Source organism: Chelonoidis abingdonii, chromosome 13, assembly GCF_003597395.2.
Source record: "Chelonoidis abingdonii isolate Lonesome George chromosome 13, CheloAbing_2.0, whole genome shotgun sequence".
Taxonomy (NCBI): domain Eukaryota; kingdom Metazoa; phylum Chordata; order Testudines; family Testudinidae; genus Chelonoidis; species Chelonoidis abingdonii.
The window spans coordinates 13478703-13496078 of NC_133781.1; the positions used below are offsets into that span (position 1 = coordinate 13478703).

The 17376-nt window shown below is 39.5% G+C and overlaps 1 protein-coding gene across 10 annotated transcripts in view; it reads right to left on the reverse strand.

The window, feature by feature from the left end:
* The window catches only part of TBCD (tubulin folding cofactor D), a 254321-nt gene that overhangs the window by 225636 nt on the left and 11309 nt on the right, over nt 1–17376 (reverse strand). For all 10 annotated transcript variants that reach the window (XM_075071755.1, XM_075071752.1, XM_032792732.2 and 7 more), the window contains 4 exons: nt 15737–15838; nt 12814–12960; nt 11841–11896; nt 6613–6745 (listed from right to left, as the gene is read on the reverse strand). In XM_075071755.1, the coding sequence (XP_074927856.1) occupies nt 6613–6745; nt 11841–11896; nt 12814–12960; nt 15737–15838 (438 nt within the window). The remainder of the gene's footprint in view (nt 1–6612; nt 6746–11840; nt 11897–12813; nt 12961–15736; nt 15839–17376) is intronic.

Sequence of the window (17376 nt, forward strand, 5' to 3'; positions counted from 1 at the left end):
GGGTGCGCTGACCCGGGGGGCGGTGCCCTGGGCTGCCAGGCTGCATCGCGGCTCCCGACCCGGGCGGGGGGCGCCCTGGGCTGCCGGGCTGCGGCGGGGGTGCACTGACCCAGGGCGCGCTGACCCCGGGGGGGCCCCGCTGCGGCGCCCAGCTGCAGCGGCGCCTCGCTGACCCCGGGCGGGGGCACCCTGGCTGCCGGGCTGCCAGCAACGGCGCACGACCCAGGGGCGCACTGGGCTCGCCCGCTGCGGCGCGCTGACCCGGGGCTCCGACGGGGCGCTCTGGGCGCGCGCGCGGCACCTGACTGGGGGCCTTGCCCGCGCCGCCTAGCACGCGCACACTGCCTGCGCAGCAACTCAGCCCCTCCAGCAGCTGCGGCTGCAACCATTTAAAAAATTTGGGGGGGGAGGGCGCCACTTTTTGGCGCCCCCAAATCTTGGCGCCCTAGGCAACCGCCTAGTTCGCCTAAATGGTTGTACCAGCCCTGCTCCCAGAAAATTATGTTTTAAGATGCCAAGGGGAGTAACAATCAAGTTGTGAGAACTCCAAATAAATGTGTTTTTAGATGCCCAAGAGATCTTCCAGAAGAGTAAGGGAAAACCTGACTTGACTGTCCAGGTATTTCTGACATAAAAAATAAAAATAAAAAAATCATGCTTTCTTTATACATTATAGAAAAAAGCAAAAACCAAGCATAGGCCCAATTTTTAAAGAAATCCTTTGTATCACCACTAAATAACTTAAAATGTACACAATTTATTTTCCAGGGAGACCAAAAGGCATTTTAATTGCATGGTGGTCTCAAAAAAGTAGCATGCATATTTTCTCCTGGCATACAGGATTGGTTGTTTATGTGTACAAGGTATAGTGATGGACTCAGAACAACTCTGCAATCCTAAAGCATATATAGGATGGTTTTAAAAATTAAAAGAAGATTAAATGTGAAAGATTAAATTTCGCTCCAGTGAAAGGAGAATGGAAAAGAAAAGAGAAGGAGAAAAGTCAGAGAGTAAACAGAGAGCAAATAAGATTATTTAGAATCAGTTTTCTTGCTTTCAAGCAAGAAAAACATCAAAGTACACCATTCTTAGAAAAATATGATACAAAGGAAACAGTTAATATGCTTTGTTTTCCTCCTATTTAGAAAATTTTAAGGTCAGCAATAAATAATATTGAATGTAAAGAAGCTACCTATTGGATGCACCAGGTAATCATAAAGTTACGCCATGTTCCTTCCACTTTAATAAGAACATAAAATATATGCCAACTTAACCAACCAGTTGAAAGGTACGTAACTCCCTCTCCTTTAAGTAATTATGCCACCTACAAATTAGAGAAAATCATTCCCATATTACCAATGATCTGACTGTCAAGTCTGGTTTTGTCGTTTTAGAAACAACATGCTGTAAAGTACAAACAAAAACTAGTTTTAATAATTGTGAAGGAAAAAAAAAAAAACAAAAACAAAAAAACCACCATCAACCCTCTCCCCTTCCAGTTGTCTACATATCCCATTTAGGCCCAGCCTTTATGAGATGCATGAATCAGTACTACCTCTGGGACATATTCCCCAAGCTATACAAATCATCACTATTAAGGGTAGCCTGACTGCTTGGCAACAAGCACGTCTTGCTGTCAAACAGGAGACACAAGTTTGAAGCTATCCTCCGGCTCTAATAAACCAAGATGAGGAGCGATAATCCCAACCTTCAGAGGAAGGCAATGAAACAGCCTATTCTATCACTCTAGAGCAACCCCTAGAGGTCAAGTGAATAATACCCAGAAAACTATCAGCTATGTCAGCCTCTGAGCTAAATACAAAAACGTAGACAAAACATTAAGATGAAAAACAATCAGAATAATGAACCTCACCGAAACGAAAAGATTATTTAATGTAATTTATGATAAAGTAACTCAATTATATGAGGAATAAAATAATAAAGGGTCATAATTTCTGTTTACATCAGATGGGAAACTAGCATATTTCATAAATGTATTCCTTCAGTAGAGCAATCGCATTTATCTCTATTATATATAGCTATTTGAAGCATATTTGAACTTGCTGTTTAGTACACTGTCATGCAAACTTCAATATGTAGCATAATTTTATGCAGAATGATCAAAACAGTTCAGTTGTCACAAGTTCTCTAAATTTTGATCCACTGAAAGCTAAGTTTGTATTCATCTACTTTCAAACTTTGGACTTTGTGGTTTTTAAAATCTTTGAGTTGAGTGGTCCTATACAAAGATTCCGTAAGTACATAAGGAAGAGCTAGAGCTGTCTCATTACCTCCCAATAGCATAACTATATCAAACAGTAAAGCAAGAGAATAATTGAACCTTTTGCAAAAAAGACAATCCTTAAAATCATGTCCTCATGCAATATATTTTACTAAAGATTCTTGGTTTGAAGTATAAAAATATTTTAATACCAAAATTTTACCACCAGAAATTGCTATAGTTTGGCTCTGTACCACACTCAACATTGTATTCAAATCCTTCTTGCGTGAAACTCTGCACAGCAACTATTTCACAGGATAATAATAAAGAATGCAATTACCTGCTTTTCATACATAAATAGGAACACAGGAAACAGATCCAGGGCAAAGCTGAAGTTATAGTGTGTTGTCCCCCACAAGAAGTTTGACTGTACAAGCAACATTTTAAAATCATTGGGGGTGGAAGGAATTTATCTGCCTAATTGACATCCATGTTAACTACACAGAGGTCAAGGGATGAGACTAACTGAACACATACAGATTTGAACGTCTACAACTTTAGTATCAGCAGCCCAAAGCAGCATAAAGGCTTGGCAAGAAATGAAGCAGGCTTCTGATACTTAAAATTCTGAACTTCAAACTAGTCACTATGAACACTCCTATAAAAAGTTTAACAAATTGTTCATTTGAGAAAGAGAAAGGAGAAAAGTTGCAAAGGTGACACAATGGGAAATTGGAACATTTAAGCCCATCACGAAGGGACAGGGATATTACTGCACTGAAGAGGCCAGTGGCCTCCCCATCTACAGAGTTTGGAAAGATATGCCCTTCTCTCTTCTCCCCGCTTCATTCTCCTTACATTTGTGCAGCTTTTGTTTTTTGTTTTGTTTTTTTTTTAGCCCTGAACTAAGCAATTTTCTTTTAAAAGATAAAATCCCAAAGAGCAATAGACAGACCCAGAGTCACTAATTATCTGATAACACCAAAAATATAAAAAGACTTGGGCAATGTTTACACCAAATATTTATTTTTGTGCCTCGGAGTCAGAAAGGACAGTGTAGCAGAGCTGTCTCTTCCCTGAGGCACAATTCATATAAGTGTGAAACTATTACCAAGCAATCCTTACACTAGAGGCAGCTCAAGGAAATGCCCTGTTCTTAGATACAAATAAGCGCAGTTCTTAAAGTTTCCAACTTTCATCATATCACCGTGTAGGATGTTTCATTTTTAATTATTATTCATGTTCGTATACTGAGTCACTTATAAAACAAATTAAATAAGGTTTAATAAGTTTCAATGCCCTAAGCTACTTCAACATTATGTCATCTTTGTCATGCAAGAACTGGGAGTGCTACACCCTGCAGCAATAACTAAAAGGCTACTTGATATAATGGCAGGTTTAAAAGCAAACCTTCAGACCAAGATAATTTATAATGCAGATTCTTGAAATATGTTAGATGTTTCCATAAATTAAGATTTTATAAATAATTTCCTCATAATTCAGCTTTTGTGACCTTGCCTATTCTATAGAAGTAGAAAATCATTTATACATACACAATACATTTCAAAATGTTGCATTTTTAGTTACAGAAAAAGAAAAAAAAGCTTTTAAAAACTGAGTCTGAAATACTACAAGTAGTGCTTCCTGTTAGGGCACACCTGTTGTGAAATGATCTATAACTGTCAGCAGGTGTAAAAAAACCAAACCCCTCAGTGGAATTTAGATATGTAATGCATAGTGCATGTTTCAACAAGAATCATGACACAATAGTACCTGCTCCATTTAAAATGCTGAGTTAGATTAAACAGTAACATAACCAGTCACTGAAATTTAAACCAATGAAGAAGCAGACTAACCAGAAGCAATGTAGAACTCCTGCATTTGTGTGTGATCAGTGGAATATTCTTATCACCAAGGTTTTCCAGCACACAAAGAGAAAGTTTTTGCAGTAGGTGGAGGATCCACTATAACCAGAATTGAAACTTGCACTGAAACCATTTGTGAGTTTCATTCTAATTCAAAACAGTCTTGCCATATCCAAGCTCTCTAAAAGCAAGTTCCAAATGACATTCTTTGAATATCAATCTCAGAAAGCATTTCAATCAGCCCAGGGAAGGAATTGTCCCCTTCTCACCCTTACTCCATGAGGGTAATAAATTTCTGACCATCCCTTACCAGAATCAATTACTATCATGCTAATTCAGCATGATTGGAGTGTGGTCTTTGCTCATTTGTTTGGGATGGGACAGACTCACAGTCAAGGGAGACTCTGCAGGTGGGGCTATCACCACAAAATAAGGGTCAAAAGGGATAGCATAAAGATTTATGGAGATTAACAACAAATCTCAGTGCTCATATGCCAAGGCTGCATTTTGTTCCACACCACCCAGAAATGATTTATTGAATATCAGTTACACAAAATTCTAACTAGGGTGAATAGTACAATGTAATCCATACAGCCTCTCCAAGGGAGAAGGAAAATCTATATTTTGACTCATGATTTTACTTCAACAGGTGTGCAGTATAAAAAAAAACAGTAGAGCTTCCTAAAATGAATTTCCTGAAAGAAAATATTACTCATTCTACTCCTCTACTTTTAAGATAATATTATAATTATTATTATTTTTATAAAACCTCTCTTCCTTTTGAGTCCATTTGTTTCTCATTTCTATAATTGATATTAAATCCTTCAGGATGAAGGCAAGAAAAAGGTTTAAGGGCATTTTAAATAATAACTTGAATGTGAGTGACCAACAGTAGAACACACAAATGACATAAATTTGCCAATTAGTTGCTCCCTTCCCACAAGGGGAAGAAAATAAAGTATCGTATCAAACCCGTTGCTTCCAGGGATTAAATCACACTCTGGTTTCGATTCTACTTGTTAAGTGTTCACCTGTTTCGCTTAACATGCATTAATGAACAGGTGGATAAAACCAAAGCCAAACTCAAAGGAATGACAAAACACTAATATAATATACACCCTACAGGTTTCATCATGCACCTCAGAACAGTCTGCTTTTCCAGATCTGACAGGAGATGATGAAACACTGCTCTCTAATTCTTTTGAAAAAGCACAGCAATGCATACGGAGCAATACTTCCCCTTTCTTGAACAACAAGGCTTAAAACAAGTTATTCTAAATGTAGCTCAGGATCATTTTTTCTGATTTGGGGATGCTAGTGAAGACCAAAAAAAGTCAACTACAGCCCCATAAACTTGCATCAATGTTTAGTAATGCACCACAACAAACATACAGCGCTGTTATTTGGGAGCAGCAAATTTATGCAAGTTATGGAAAGTCTCACTGCATGTTAGCAAATCCTGAATCCAATAAGACTATGCAAGAATACACTTTATTTAATGGCACTTGTTACCTCAGCTTTGATGAAAAACAACCAACCAAAACAAAAGCACACTCCAACATATTTGGGAACTAAACACATCACAATAAATGCCAGATTATAATATATTATAAAGTGTTGCATCAAGCATGTACATCACCATTAAAGTTATCTATATGTAATAAAGACAAACCACAAACATGATCTTATTTACATATGTCATCTTGGATATTTGTACATATGAAACGGGAGTGCAATCACACAAAAGATCATTGATGAAGAGAGTGGTTACAGCTAGACACGAGATGAAATTAATATACTATTCATAGGAGAAAAATTATTTTAGTCTTTAATGTCAATCTTAGAGCCCATAAATCAAAGAGGTTTATTCCGTTTGTACTATTTACTGCAAATGTCACTGGAGGAAGCAACAGCTGAAAAACAAACTAATGCAAAAATACTACATAACATGTTTTGGTTTGGGGTTTTTTTTTTTGATTAAACAAAAGACAGTCTAAATAAAATAGCCTGTGTAAAATGGTTAGATCATTATTCCAGTTCAACAGAACACTGGGCCAAGACTTTCACAAATCACTAGCAATTTTAGATATCCAATCTGAATGATCTTACAAGGGACGCAGACTTTTGAAAATCTTGGCCTTTTCGTTTTGGACACTGTCGGTTAATATCACTATTATGCCCCTTTTTCAGCTTTTTGTACCAAATTGGAAATAAATGATGAATTAGGAAATGACCAGTTTGTATTCAAAGACATATTTTAAAAATTAGGATGGGTACCAACTTTTATATTTTATTTTATCTGTCAATGGCAAAACAAGTAATGCTCCAATGAGAGAACCTGCACTAAGGAAGTCTCATATTTAGAAGTTTTCTAGTAAAAACCCAAATGACACATCATACAAACATAATTCTGTAAGATTGAAAATTTTAACAGGAATGTGTCTTAGTACCAGCACATTGTGGAACAAAACACCATAAACGCATTAATTTACTTGGACTATCTTTTATAGTATCAACAGTGTTTACCAAGGCCTGAAGCATGCCATCCATTACAACAGTCCCCTCCATGGTCTGGAAGGAGGAGTTAGATAATGTTGAAAGGGCCCAGTCCAGAAAGTCTGCCATTCTTTTTTGTTTGACATCAGGGCGGATAATAAACCTGTCACAGAAAAACACATTGAAAGTTACCCATTCAGAGCAATCCAATTAGTAACTATTTTTGCCTGTTACCCAAACTGGTTTCAGTTCCTAAAGGCAAGTATCAAATGGACATTTCCCAAGACATTTTTGGTAGGAATAACGTTTAACTCTACTATTTCCAAATGAAGTCCTAGCCTAGAATATTTCATTTCATTTATAAATGCAGCATCCTGTAACTGGAATTCTTAAGAAATTTACCAATTTAACTGTACGGAACTACAAATTGTTAAGCTTTTTCAGGAATCCCCAAAAAGATGCTTTCCATTATCTTTCCTCTTTCAATTTTATGGGAAGCCACTGCACTCAAACAAAAATAAAAATGATCAACCTCTGCAAATTTGAAGATTTGTTCAAAAATTATAAGATGTGTCACTACTGCTCAGTGATAATCACCAGCAGTTTAGTCATGTTAGTCTTAGGCCAGGTCTACACTGCGACTTTAAATCGGTTTAATGGCCGATATACCGATTTAACGCTGTATCCGTTCAGACGACGTCGTCATTAATATCGAGTTAAACGGCTCCTTAAATCGATTTCGGAACTCCTCCCAAACGAGAGGGTAGTAGCGGCGTAAATTTCAAGTTGGGATTAAGTGATAACTCGGATTAGGGTTATGTGGACGGGAAATTGACGTGTATTTGGCCTCCGGTGGCAGCATCCCAGCAGTGAGCTCTAGCATCTTAGACGGGCAGGGACAGCAATCTGAACTCGGATGCAGCACGGGCAGGTAAATCGAGGCAAGACCACAGCGAACTTCTTTGTGCCAATTACATTTCAGTCTGCATTGCCCAGCCCGTGGAGCTGCTGGATCAGCACGAGCTGGCGATGCAGTTTTGAAATCGTAGAAAGCAGCTCGCAGGCCTAAGACCGTTACGGGAGATTCTTAGGTTCTGATCGGCTGTATGGGGAGACAAATCTGTTTGTTATCCAGCTTCCGTTACTGAACAGAGAATGCCAAAGCGTTGGTTGAATAAACAGGACTCCAGCGGATAGCGCAGCACTGCGTGACAGGCGGTGAACGGTGAAAGCCGAGAATGACTCAGTGGACGCTCATGAAGGAGGGAGGGTGAGCTGGTACTGAGGACTGCAGCGTATCCCATCGAGTCTCACAGTCATGTCTCTGGAAATTAGTTTGGATGTCTTTGCTGATCTCCCATTGTCGTGTAGTTTCAAACACAGTGTCTGGGCGGTGGTTCAGGGAACAGCTCCTCGTTTATTTTCCCCCCACCACCACGCTGAAAATGGAAAAAAAGGGACCCGAAGATTGCTGTGCATCGGGGTTCTCAGGGCTATGGCGTATGTGTGCGTCCAATGCACTTCCGCCAAAAACGGCCGCCAAAGGGTATGGGTGCTTGCTGTCCTGTGTGTCAGTAAAGGGGAGTGGCTGAGGCCTGGTTACCCAGCAGCCACCCGGGCAGTGTTTTCGGCCCCAGTGCAGGCACTGTGCTTCTTTCAACACGGAAGTGGGAACTATGGGATTAGCTGAGGGAAACAGCTACTGCAGCAGTGCACCGGCTGGCCTGATTTCGATGCGTAGCTTTGACCATGGACGCTAAACGAATCATTTCTCGGTGTCGCGCACTGTGTGGACGCGTTGAGGTGATACGAATGGTTATTATGATCTTGTTTTGTTAGACTTGGTCGGTTGTAAGCTAATTTCGAATTAAATGACTGTGCTGTGAGTGATAGACGTAACCTTCAGAGTGATTGCAACGGGTAAAGTGGTATATCAGTGTTAGTTGTTTGCACCTTAGCTGACATGATGCATTAAGCCTTTGCACAATCTGATCCTTAGCCACCATAAATCTGGGGGTGCCTGCCATTGAACCCCTCTAAGCTTAATGTTACCAGCTTCAGATGTGGGTCGGGGTTGGCTGCCACCACACAAAAAATTCCACGGTTTTGGCTCCCTCTTGGTCTCCCAAACCTCTTCCTGGGGAACCCAAGACTCACGAGCCCTGTGGTCTCTCACAGAACAGGGAAATAACCCACTTCCCTTCCCCTCTCTCTCCCCCCAGACTTTCGCTCTCTGGGCTAACCTGAGTACTGATGCAATTTCTTACTTCACAATACCAAAAGCATTGTCTTCCTCCTATTCGCACATGAGAGACAAACCCCAATACAAGGAAAACAGAAATGATTCTCTCTCTCTCGTCCGCCCTCCACAATTCCCTGTGTTTTAGATGTTACGTTTTTAGTTATTTCTTTTTTGATTTTTTTTTGTGATTTTTGTTTTTTGGTTTTTTTTTTTATTTTTTTTTTTTTGCAGAGCTACCCTCACGTTAGACCTAACACAAAAAGAGAATTCCCTCCCCTTCGGTCCTTATGCTACCCAGAGAGGAGAAAACTCAAACAAGTCTTAAATAAGAAAGCTTATATAAAATAAAGAAAGAAAACACACATGAACATGATCTCTGCATCAAGTTGACAATACACAGGGCTGATTACTTAAAAGAAAATATGAATAACACCGCCTTATTCCAAATAAGAGAGACAATATTAACATTCCAAGCAAATACTATAACACAGTGTCCCCAATACACAAAAAAACAACAAACAGCCTATTGTTTTCTACCTTCTGTACTTTTACAGACTGTGTAAACTGGAGAGACTTGACCGATAGCCTTACAGAGATAGAAGAAGATTCCCTCTCTTGAGGTGGAGCGAGACAAGAGACCACAATTTTCGCTCCTGAGCTTTGAAAAATCCGGTTTCCTGATTGGTCCTCTGGTCAGGTGTTTGGTTCTCTTTGTTAACCGTTTACAGGTGAAAGAAACATTAACCCTTCGCTATCTATTTATGACAGCATATCAAAAGCCTTTTATTATTTAATCCCTACCACATCCTGAGAAAAACAGTAATATACTCATTTTACAGAGAAAACAGACAGACAAAGAAAAATTACAACAATTTCCCTAAGGCCTCACAGCAAAGTGGCCACAGTCCCAGAGAAAGATGGATTCCAGGGGTCCTGGTTCCCTGATCTGTACAATAACCATGTGATCAAATTCCCTCCCAAGTAAAATGCAAGGCAAAGAGTCACTGGAACTTATTATCAAAGGATAATTTTGCTAATGTTACAACCTTATATTATGAATCAATAGATCCAATTGTGTATCAAAATATTTTCAGGATGTTCTCCAGCTCAATTATCTCGTATTTGTTATGAGTGCATATCCATACGCAAATTAGATTTTAACTAAAAAGGTGGTGGGGGACTGACAACACGGTGGCAGAATAGCACCCTGTACAGAAACACAGGGCTTCTTTGTGGAGTCATCCTGTTAGCAGGTGCTTGAAACTTACATTAATGTACAGTATTACTGGCAAGTCAGATTGGACATTAGATTCAGTCCAACCATTAAACTTCTCTTTTCATGAATAACTCATCTTTATGAATGCCTTATAGTAATTAAACTTACTGTACAAAGTGGTGGATGCAATTTTAAATTTTTGGGGGATGGGGGGAGAGGATAAAAAGATGCAGATTAGCTCTTTTGAAGAGTTTGGTTAGGTTTGTGTTTTTGGGAAGTGGCAGGGTGGGAGCACACATTAAAAACTGACTGAGGTCAGCAACCTGCAGCTCCAAAGCCATATGTGGCTCTTTGGCCGCCCCCTTGCAGGCAGCTGTTTTTTGAGGGGGTGCAAGGTGCAGGCTCTGGCCAGGAGGTGCTTACCACAGGCAGCTTCTGGCCAGCAGTGCAGTGGGGCTCTGGCCCCATGCTGCTCCCAGAAGTGGCTGGCTGCTGGCACATCTCTGCATGCCCCTTGGGGGAAGGGGGGCAGCAGGAGCTGTGAAGACGGTGCTGGGAGCAATGCGCTGAGCCGCCTCCCCTCCTGCCAGGGGCATGCAGATACGTGCCAGCACCCAGCCACTTCCAGGAGCGGCGTGGAGCCAGAGCCGCCTATGGTAAGTGCCTCCTGGCCACAGCCTACACCTCACACCCTCTCCCACACCCCAACCCCTTGTCCCAGGTCAGAACCACCTCCTGCACCCAAACTCCCTGCCAGACCCCGCACCCCAGTCTCCTCCTGTTTATATTCAAATTCAAATGGCAGAAGTTACATTACAAGTATTGATGAGTAGTAATAACTTTAATACGTTCAATTATTATTAGTTGATAAATTCTAACTCTACAAGTAGCTTTGTGTGTGAGATGGCTCTCAAAATATTTTGGTCAAAGACAAAAACAAAAAATGGCTCTTCTTCTTTGAAAGGTTGCGGATCCCTGGACTAGAACAAGGAAACACGACAGGCTGCTGTCAGCACCAAATATATATCCACTGGCCTATTAGAAAGACAAGGTAGGTGAGGTAATACCTTTTATTGGACCAACTTCTGTTGGTGAGAGAAACAAAAACTTTCAATCTTACAGTTCTGTGACAGAGAATTATTGTAATTTTGTTACAGGTAGGTTTATTTGGTGCTCGAACACGTGTAATGTAGGATAAGTGGTTAGGATGTTCCAACATCCTATGTCTAACTCACTTTAAGGCTTCTTTGACAACAATAAAAAACAAAGAAAAAAGCAGCACTACTTTTGGGGGAAGGGGAGAAGAAAGGACTGTTACACAGAATGAAATTAAATATTACTAGTCCATCTGCATAAATTTACTGTTCCAAGAACATGCCCAATTACCAGAACTGAAGACGGAAATTCTCTCATAATCCACATAATATATTATGTGATCAGCAGCAGTAGGGAATGATTTTCCACCCTTTCTGAATCCTATACTAAAGAGCACTCCTTACAGCCAAGAAAATGAAATTCAAATTTCATTTTTTTGGCAGAACTGATGAAGACTGCTAAAAGCATCCACTGTGACAGACACCCATCCTCTCATAAAGTAATATGCTTATTTCAGATAGGCCAAACAGCTGCCCTATGGCAATGACTTTTCACCACCATATATTAGAGCTATATTCATACAAGTAAAGTATTCCATGTACTACTGCCAATACTGCAAATCCATCCAGGACTGCCAATAGAAATCTTTTCAAGCTAAGAAATTAAAACACTTTCCTTTTTTGCCAAGATCAGCACAAAACTTACCTGGAAACCAGTACAGCAGCTGCATCTCGAGCCTTATCACTGACAACCAGGTAAGACTAAAGATAAAAAGAAAACTAACTATCAGAGTTTGCAGAGACAGAGTTAGTAATAAAACTACACAACAGGTTTGAAAATATGCACTTCTTAATGTTTCCTCTTATGAACATTGGACTAAGCCTACGAAAGTAAGAGTTTAAACAATCTTCCATTTAGCAAGCCACATGCCAGAAATCAAAGTTTCCATCTCAATGTCTTTCAAAGTGGGATCATCTTTTCTGTACCGTTGCATTAAAGCAATACAGCCTAATGTCAATAACGTCAGCTATTCATTTTTGATGCTGTTATAAAACCATCCTGAAGGGATTTGTAACTTAGCCATTTCATTTTACATCAGGTTAAACTTTGTGTGAAAGTTTATCTACAGAGATGCTACTTTTCAGACAGATTTCAGAGTAGCAGCCGTGTTAGTCTGTATCCGCAAAAAGAACAGGAGTACTTGTGGCACCTGAGGGACTAAATTTGTTAGTCTCTAAGGTGCCACAAGTACTCCTGTTCTTTTTACTTTTCAGACAAGCTGGCTGTAGTCTGTTGAGCACTTTTTCACATCTATTTCATATATCATTGTTCGCTCTAGTCAAACTAATTTTCTTTGGGACTGCAAGTTGACTAACCTGGGTTTATAGCACGAAAACACTAGCCGTTTACTTCTGAAATCAACTAGTCTAACAAGATATACATTTATACTATATAGTGTCTTAAAATTAAATAGCCTACCAGTTTAGAAGAATTAAAAACTTAATTTCCTTCTAACGTTAAAAAGAATGGAAAAAAACTGTACGCAGGATTTGCAACTGTGGGCTAAACACTTTCGTATTACACAAGCAAAATGAGACCTGGAAATTAAGAGGTCAAAATGTATCATACATAATAAAATACAGTGAGGTCTTTGCGTAGAAAACCAAGTACCACTTACTTTTGCTACATTTAGTATGCGATCCATTATTGGCATCCGAGTGCATCCTTCTTCAGAAAGGATATTTCCATCAAGACGAGCCAAATCAAAAGGTATCAGACATGTCATGGAGAGCCACAACAAGAGCATGTAGCGAGTCTCCCATGTCTAGGAAAACATTATAATAAAACAAAACTTTATTTGTTTGCTCCAAGTATGCTGAGACCAAGCTCTCAGGAGTGTGCAACCTAAGTATACAGGGAAAGCCATTCAGATGTGACATGCCCTAGAATATCACAGGAGATAGGAATGTGGCAGCTCCCAAATACTAAGAGCTGCTGTGACACTGAGCCAGAAGCGTTAAGCAACTAGCAGGATAAAATGACCCAGATTCAACCTTTAGAGACATATTAAGAGATCATGATTGTAATTTTTGTGTGTTTACATTCATATTGTTAGATATTGACAATGTAATCAGATGGTTCCTGTCTGTCACTATGTTCTATTGATTCAGAGATCAAAAGGGAATATTAACATTTTGATGAAGTTTGGGTGTAACAATATCATTGTCTTTATTTCTCTTTGAATTCTGTAGTAAACTACCTGTAAATGGCTGGAGATGGGAAGTTGCCTTATGCTAATCCACACAGCTAAGTACCGGTGGTGAAGATGAAATAGGAAGTCTTACTTCAAAGCCGCAGTGCTTCACCCAAGGAATGACTGCTGTCAAGAGGCTATCAAGAGGCTCCCAGAGAATTATAAAAGAAACTCTAGGGCCCTGATCCTGTTATCTCAGATCTACTTAAGCTTTATCAGGGGAAGTTTCAGTCACAAGGCTGAGGTCTCCGGCTTCAGTCTGGATGACCCTGATATTGGACTATAACCTGTGAAACTAATTCTGAAAGAACTCTTTGCAACTCTAACCCTCACCTAAGCTTTGATCTCAGAATGAAATCGACCTAAGAATTTTATTCATGTCTGTATGTATAATGATCTTTTAACTTATATGCTCTTTTTTCTTAATAAATTGTAGTTTAGTTAATAAGAATTGTCTGTAAGTGTGTATTTGGATAAGAGCTGAAATATTCATTGGCCTGGTGGGGTAAAGTACCTGATCCTTTGGGACCGACAGAACTTTTTATATGATGAACAAGGTTTTCAGTAATCCTCATATTTGACTTGACTGTCTGGGTGGGAGCCCAGGGCTCAGTTGCTTTAAGGGAACTATTTCTGGCTTATGAGTAACTAGTAAGGTATTGTAGAAGCTGTTTTGTTGCTGGCATGGTGAATCTAAGTATTAGAATAACCACCAGTTTTCGGGATCATCTGCCCTGATTAAGCAATCTCAGGGTGGCTCCCCCTGGGACTCCTGTCACACCTGCTATCAAGTTAAAGGGACTCCATCAACTTGAAATCTAGCAAACTTATAAAAACTAGGTTTAAAAGAAGTGTCAGGTATCATACCTGTCCTGAGAGTCTCTGTAAAAAAAAAAATCGTATAAATTAGCTATTGCCATTTTCCTGTTTGGGTCTTTTTTAAAAAATCTCTCTCTCTATTCTTGTTGTATGAAAAACCAACACAAACATGGGGAAACAGACTATACAGGAGTAAGAGTGAAACTTACTGTAGGCATCATCACATGCACAAAACTAAAGAGACAAATGCGTTCTACTTTAATCTCTTGACAGTATTTTTAGATGTTACTTGTAACAGTAGATAAAACATTTTCAGACAGGAGTGTGGTTTAAATTGATATGTCTCCTTAAACACCGAAGGGCAATTCCTACATACTCATTTTAAATTAACAACAAGAGAAAGCATCTGCAACTTTTTCATAAACTTCTCATGTCTATGCTTCCCCAGTACAATCACTTGAGAAATCAAAGTTTCACTGGGAAAGCAAATTCATCCTTTATATATACATTTCTATGGTCTCGAAAGATACTTATTCACGGATTAAGTGTTGAAAAGTATCTTTGAATAATTCAGTAGAAATTGCTAATTCTGAGAGAAAATATTTCTTGTATTTTAAATCAAAACATTGATATAATAAAAACTCCACATCTATGTTTGACCATTTCACCATTTGTGTGTTGGTTATTAATAACAATAGCATATTGGATCATAGCATAGGCAGGAACAATAAAGGGTATTCATAATTAGCAACTGGCTAATGTAAATTTTGAGCCCCAACTGCAGTGCAATTCACTGTTTCATAATGATGAGCCTTGTTGCTTGAGCAGTATAAAGGAAGTTGTTTTTTTTTAAATTCAATCTCAATAAGACATTTGTATAGTTTTCCTAACTGAACAGTCAAACACCACAAATTTTGGACTCAATCACCACCTTTAGCAGTAATTCAAGAACTACAGTTCACACCATATCATCTTGTTGGATAGAAAAAAATATTTAAGCAAACAGACTCTAGAACATTCTCAGCAATCTCAAACATTACATCAGCTGGCTACATGGCAAAATCATTTTTTGCCTTTTCACAACACAGTTTCATAACCTAGTCTCCTGAATTTACTCCTCAGTGAAAAGGCAAAAGGTGTTAGCAATTAAACAGTTTAATGTTCTGGGTTTTTTTTCCAAGACTAGGCACTCAATAGTAAAGATGTAACTGATATGTTTTGCCCAGATACATTATGATTTTCCTCAATGTTCCCAAAATATAACTTGTTTTCTGCCAGGGTGGCTCACACATTCCCAGATAAGAGTCCTTTCCACAGAGAGGTCTGTGTCTCCTTTCCAGGAGCATCCAAGCCACTTACACACACCTGCGTGAAAAGGGACAGCTGCGAGTGATTATATATAATTATATCCAGTTTGAGATAGATTAATTGCATCAAGCTATGTTGTGCCATTTTCATTTCTACATAATACCCTCTTAGGCTTTTTTTCCTTTTAAAACAAACAGAAGGCGGGGGGAGACAATCTCACCTCATAGTCCTTAGGATTCTGAACTGCAATCATATCCAAAACAGGCTGGAGATCAGCTACTTCATGAGGAAACAGTCGGAGGAAAATTTTATACCCTCGTACCTACCAAAGAAATGACTTCATAATTTAATAAAACATGTTCAAGGAAAATAATACAAAGACGACTTTTGGAAGCACCTTACACACGACGTTCAGTACGTACAGTAGCAATATGAATTAACTTTCAAATAAACTGGTAGGATCTTAAAACACTATATGTCACAAAGAGCTCGTCTACACTGGGGAGGTGTCGATCTAAGATACACAACTTCAGCTATGTGAACAGTGTAGCTGAAGTATCTTAGATCGATTTACCTCAGGTCCTCACGGCACGGGATCGATGTCCGTGGCTCCCCCGTTGACTCCGCTACTACCGCTCACTCTGGTGGAGTTCCGGAGTCGACGGGGAGCACGTTCGGGGGAATCGATATATTGCATCTCATCTAGACACGATATATCAATCCCCGATAAATCAATCGCTACCTGCCAATGGGGCGGGTAGTCTGGATGTACCCAAACTCTACTATTTAAAGCTGTTACTGGGTGACAAGCTGGGATATCTTGTCTTTTGATTCATCACCAACTAATTTAGAGTCAGTAGCAGAATTTAACTAGCTCAACTTTAAAATATTAACTTATAATAATTTGATAAAGAAATGCCCAGCGCCCTCCTAATGCATTTAATGTTACTGTTGATACTATACTTCAGTAGTCCAAAACTAAACAGCCACATACGACAAAACCAACCATGTAATTTTGAGATCCACAACATTTTTCCATCATCCTTTCTTTTGCTCGATTTTTATGGTAAAAATTTCTTCTCTACCCCATGCCTCCCATCCAGAACTATGAGAATACCATTACTGCCCCTCTGCTAATAAGACAGCAGGCAAACTGAAAAGATGAGCAGTCAGAACACTACCTACATGACATCACCCACTGAGTCGGTGTCTCAAGGTGGCTCTTAAATTCAAGTATTGGGAAGACATGCCACTGCCACACAAAATGGAATTCTAGAATTCTCCAAATTCTATCCCCACTGAAGTCAAAGGTGAACTCCAAATGACCAGGATTTGGCCCTGACTGCTTCAGCATTAACTTAGTCTGCAACCCTACTAGTGAGAAAAGCATATGAATTACTACTTTGAGTCTCATGAGCAACTAACACTTTCCTGAACAAAGGTTTTATATTTTGTCTTCTCTGATTATAAGATTTTTCACTGCAATGGTTCAACACTGAGAGGTGATAGGTCACATGGTACCAACTTGTTGTTTCCAACCGATTCTACAGTTGTCCCGCGTCATCAATGCAAAGAAGAGTCAAGAGGCCTGTAAAAACAGCCAAAGTAGCAGGAAATGGGGAGGAAGAGCCTACTTAATTCCCTGCACTAGGGGCAACAGCTAAGTAAAAGGAGGAAGAGAGGAAACAAAATTCACATGCTGGGACCAGATCCACCAATGGGACTAGAATGTCAATGAGAGAAGGGTCCAAGCAGCAGAGAAACATATGTAGGGAGAGAAGAGGAGGGGAATGCGGCAAAAAGCATGAGTGAGAGTGAAGATGGAAAAAGAGAAACAGAACAGATGGAAACAAGAGATAA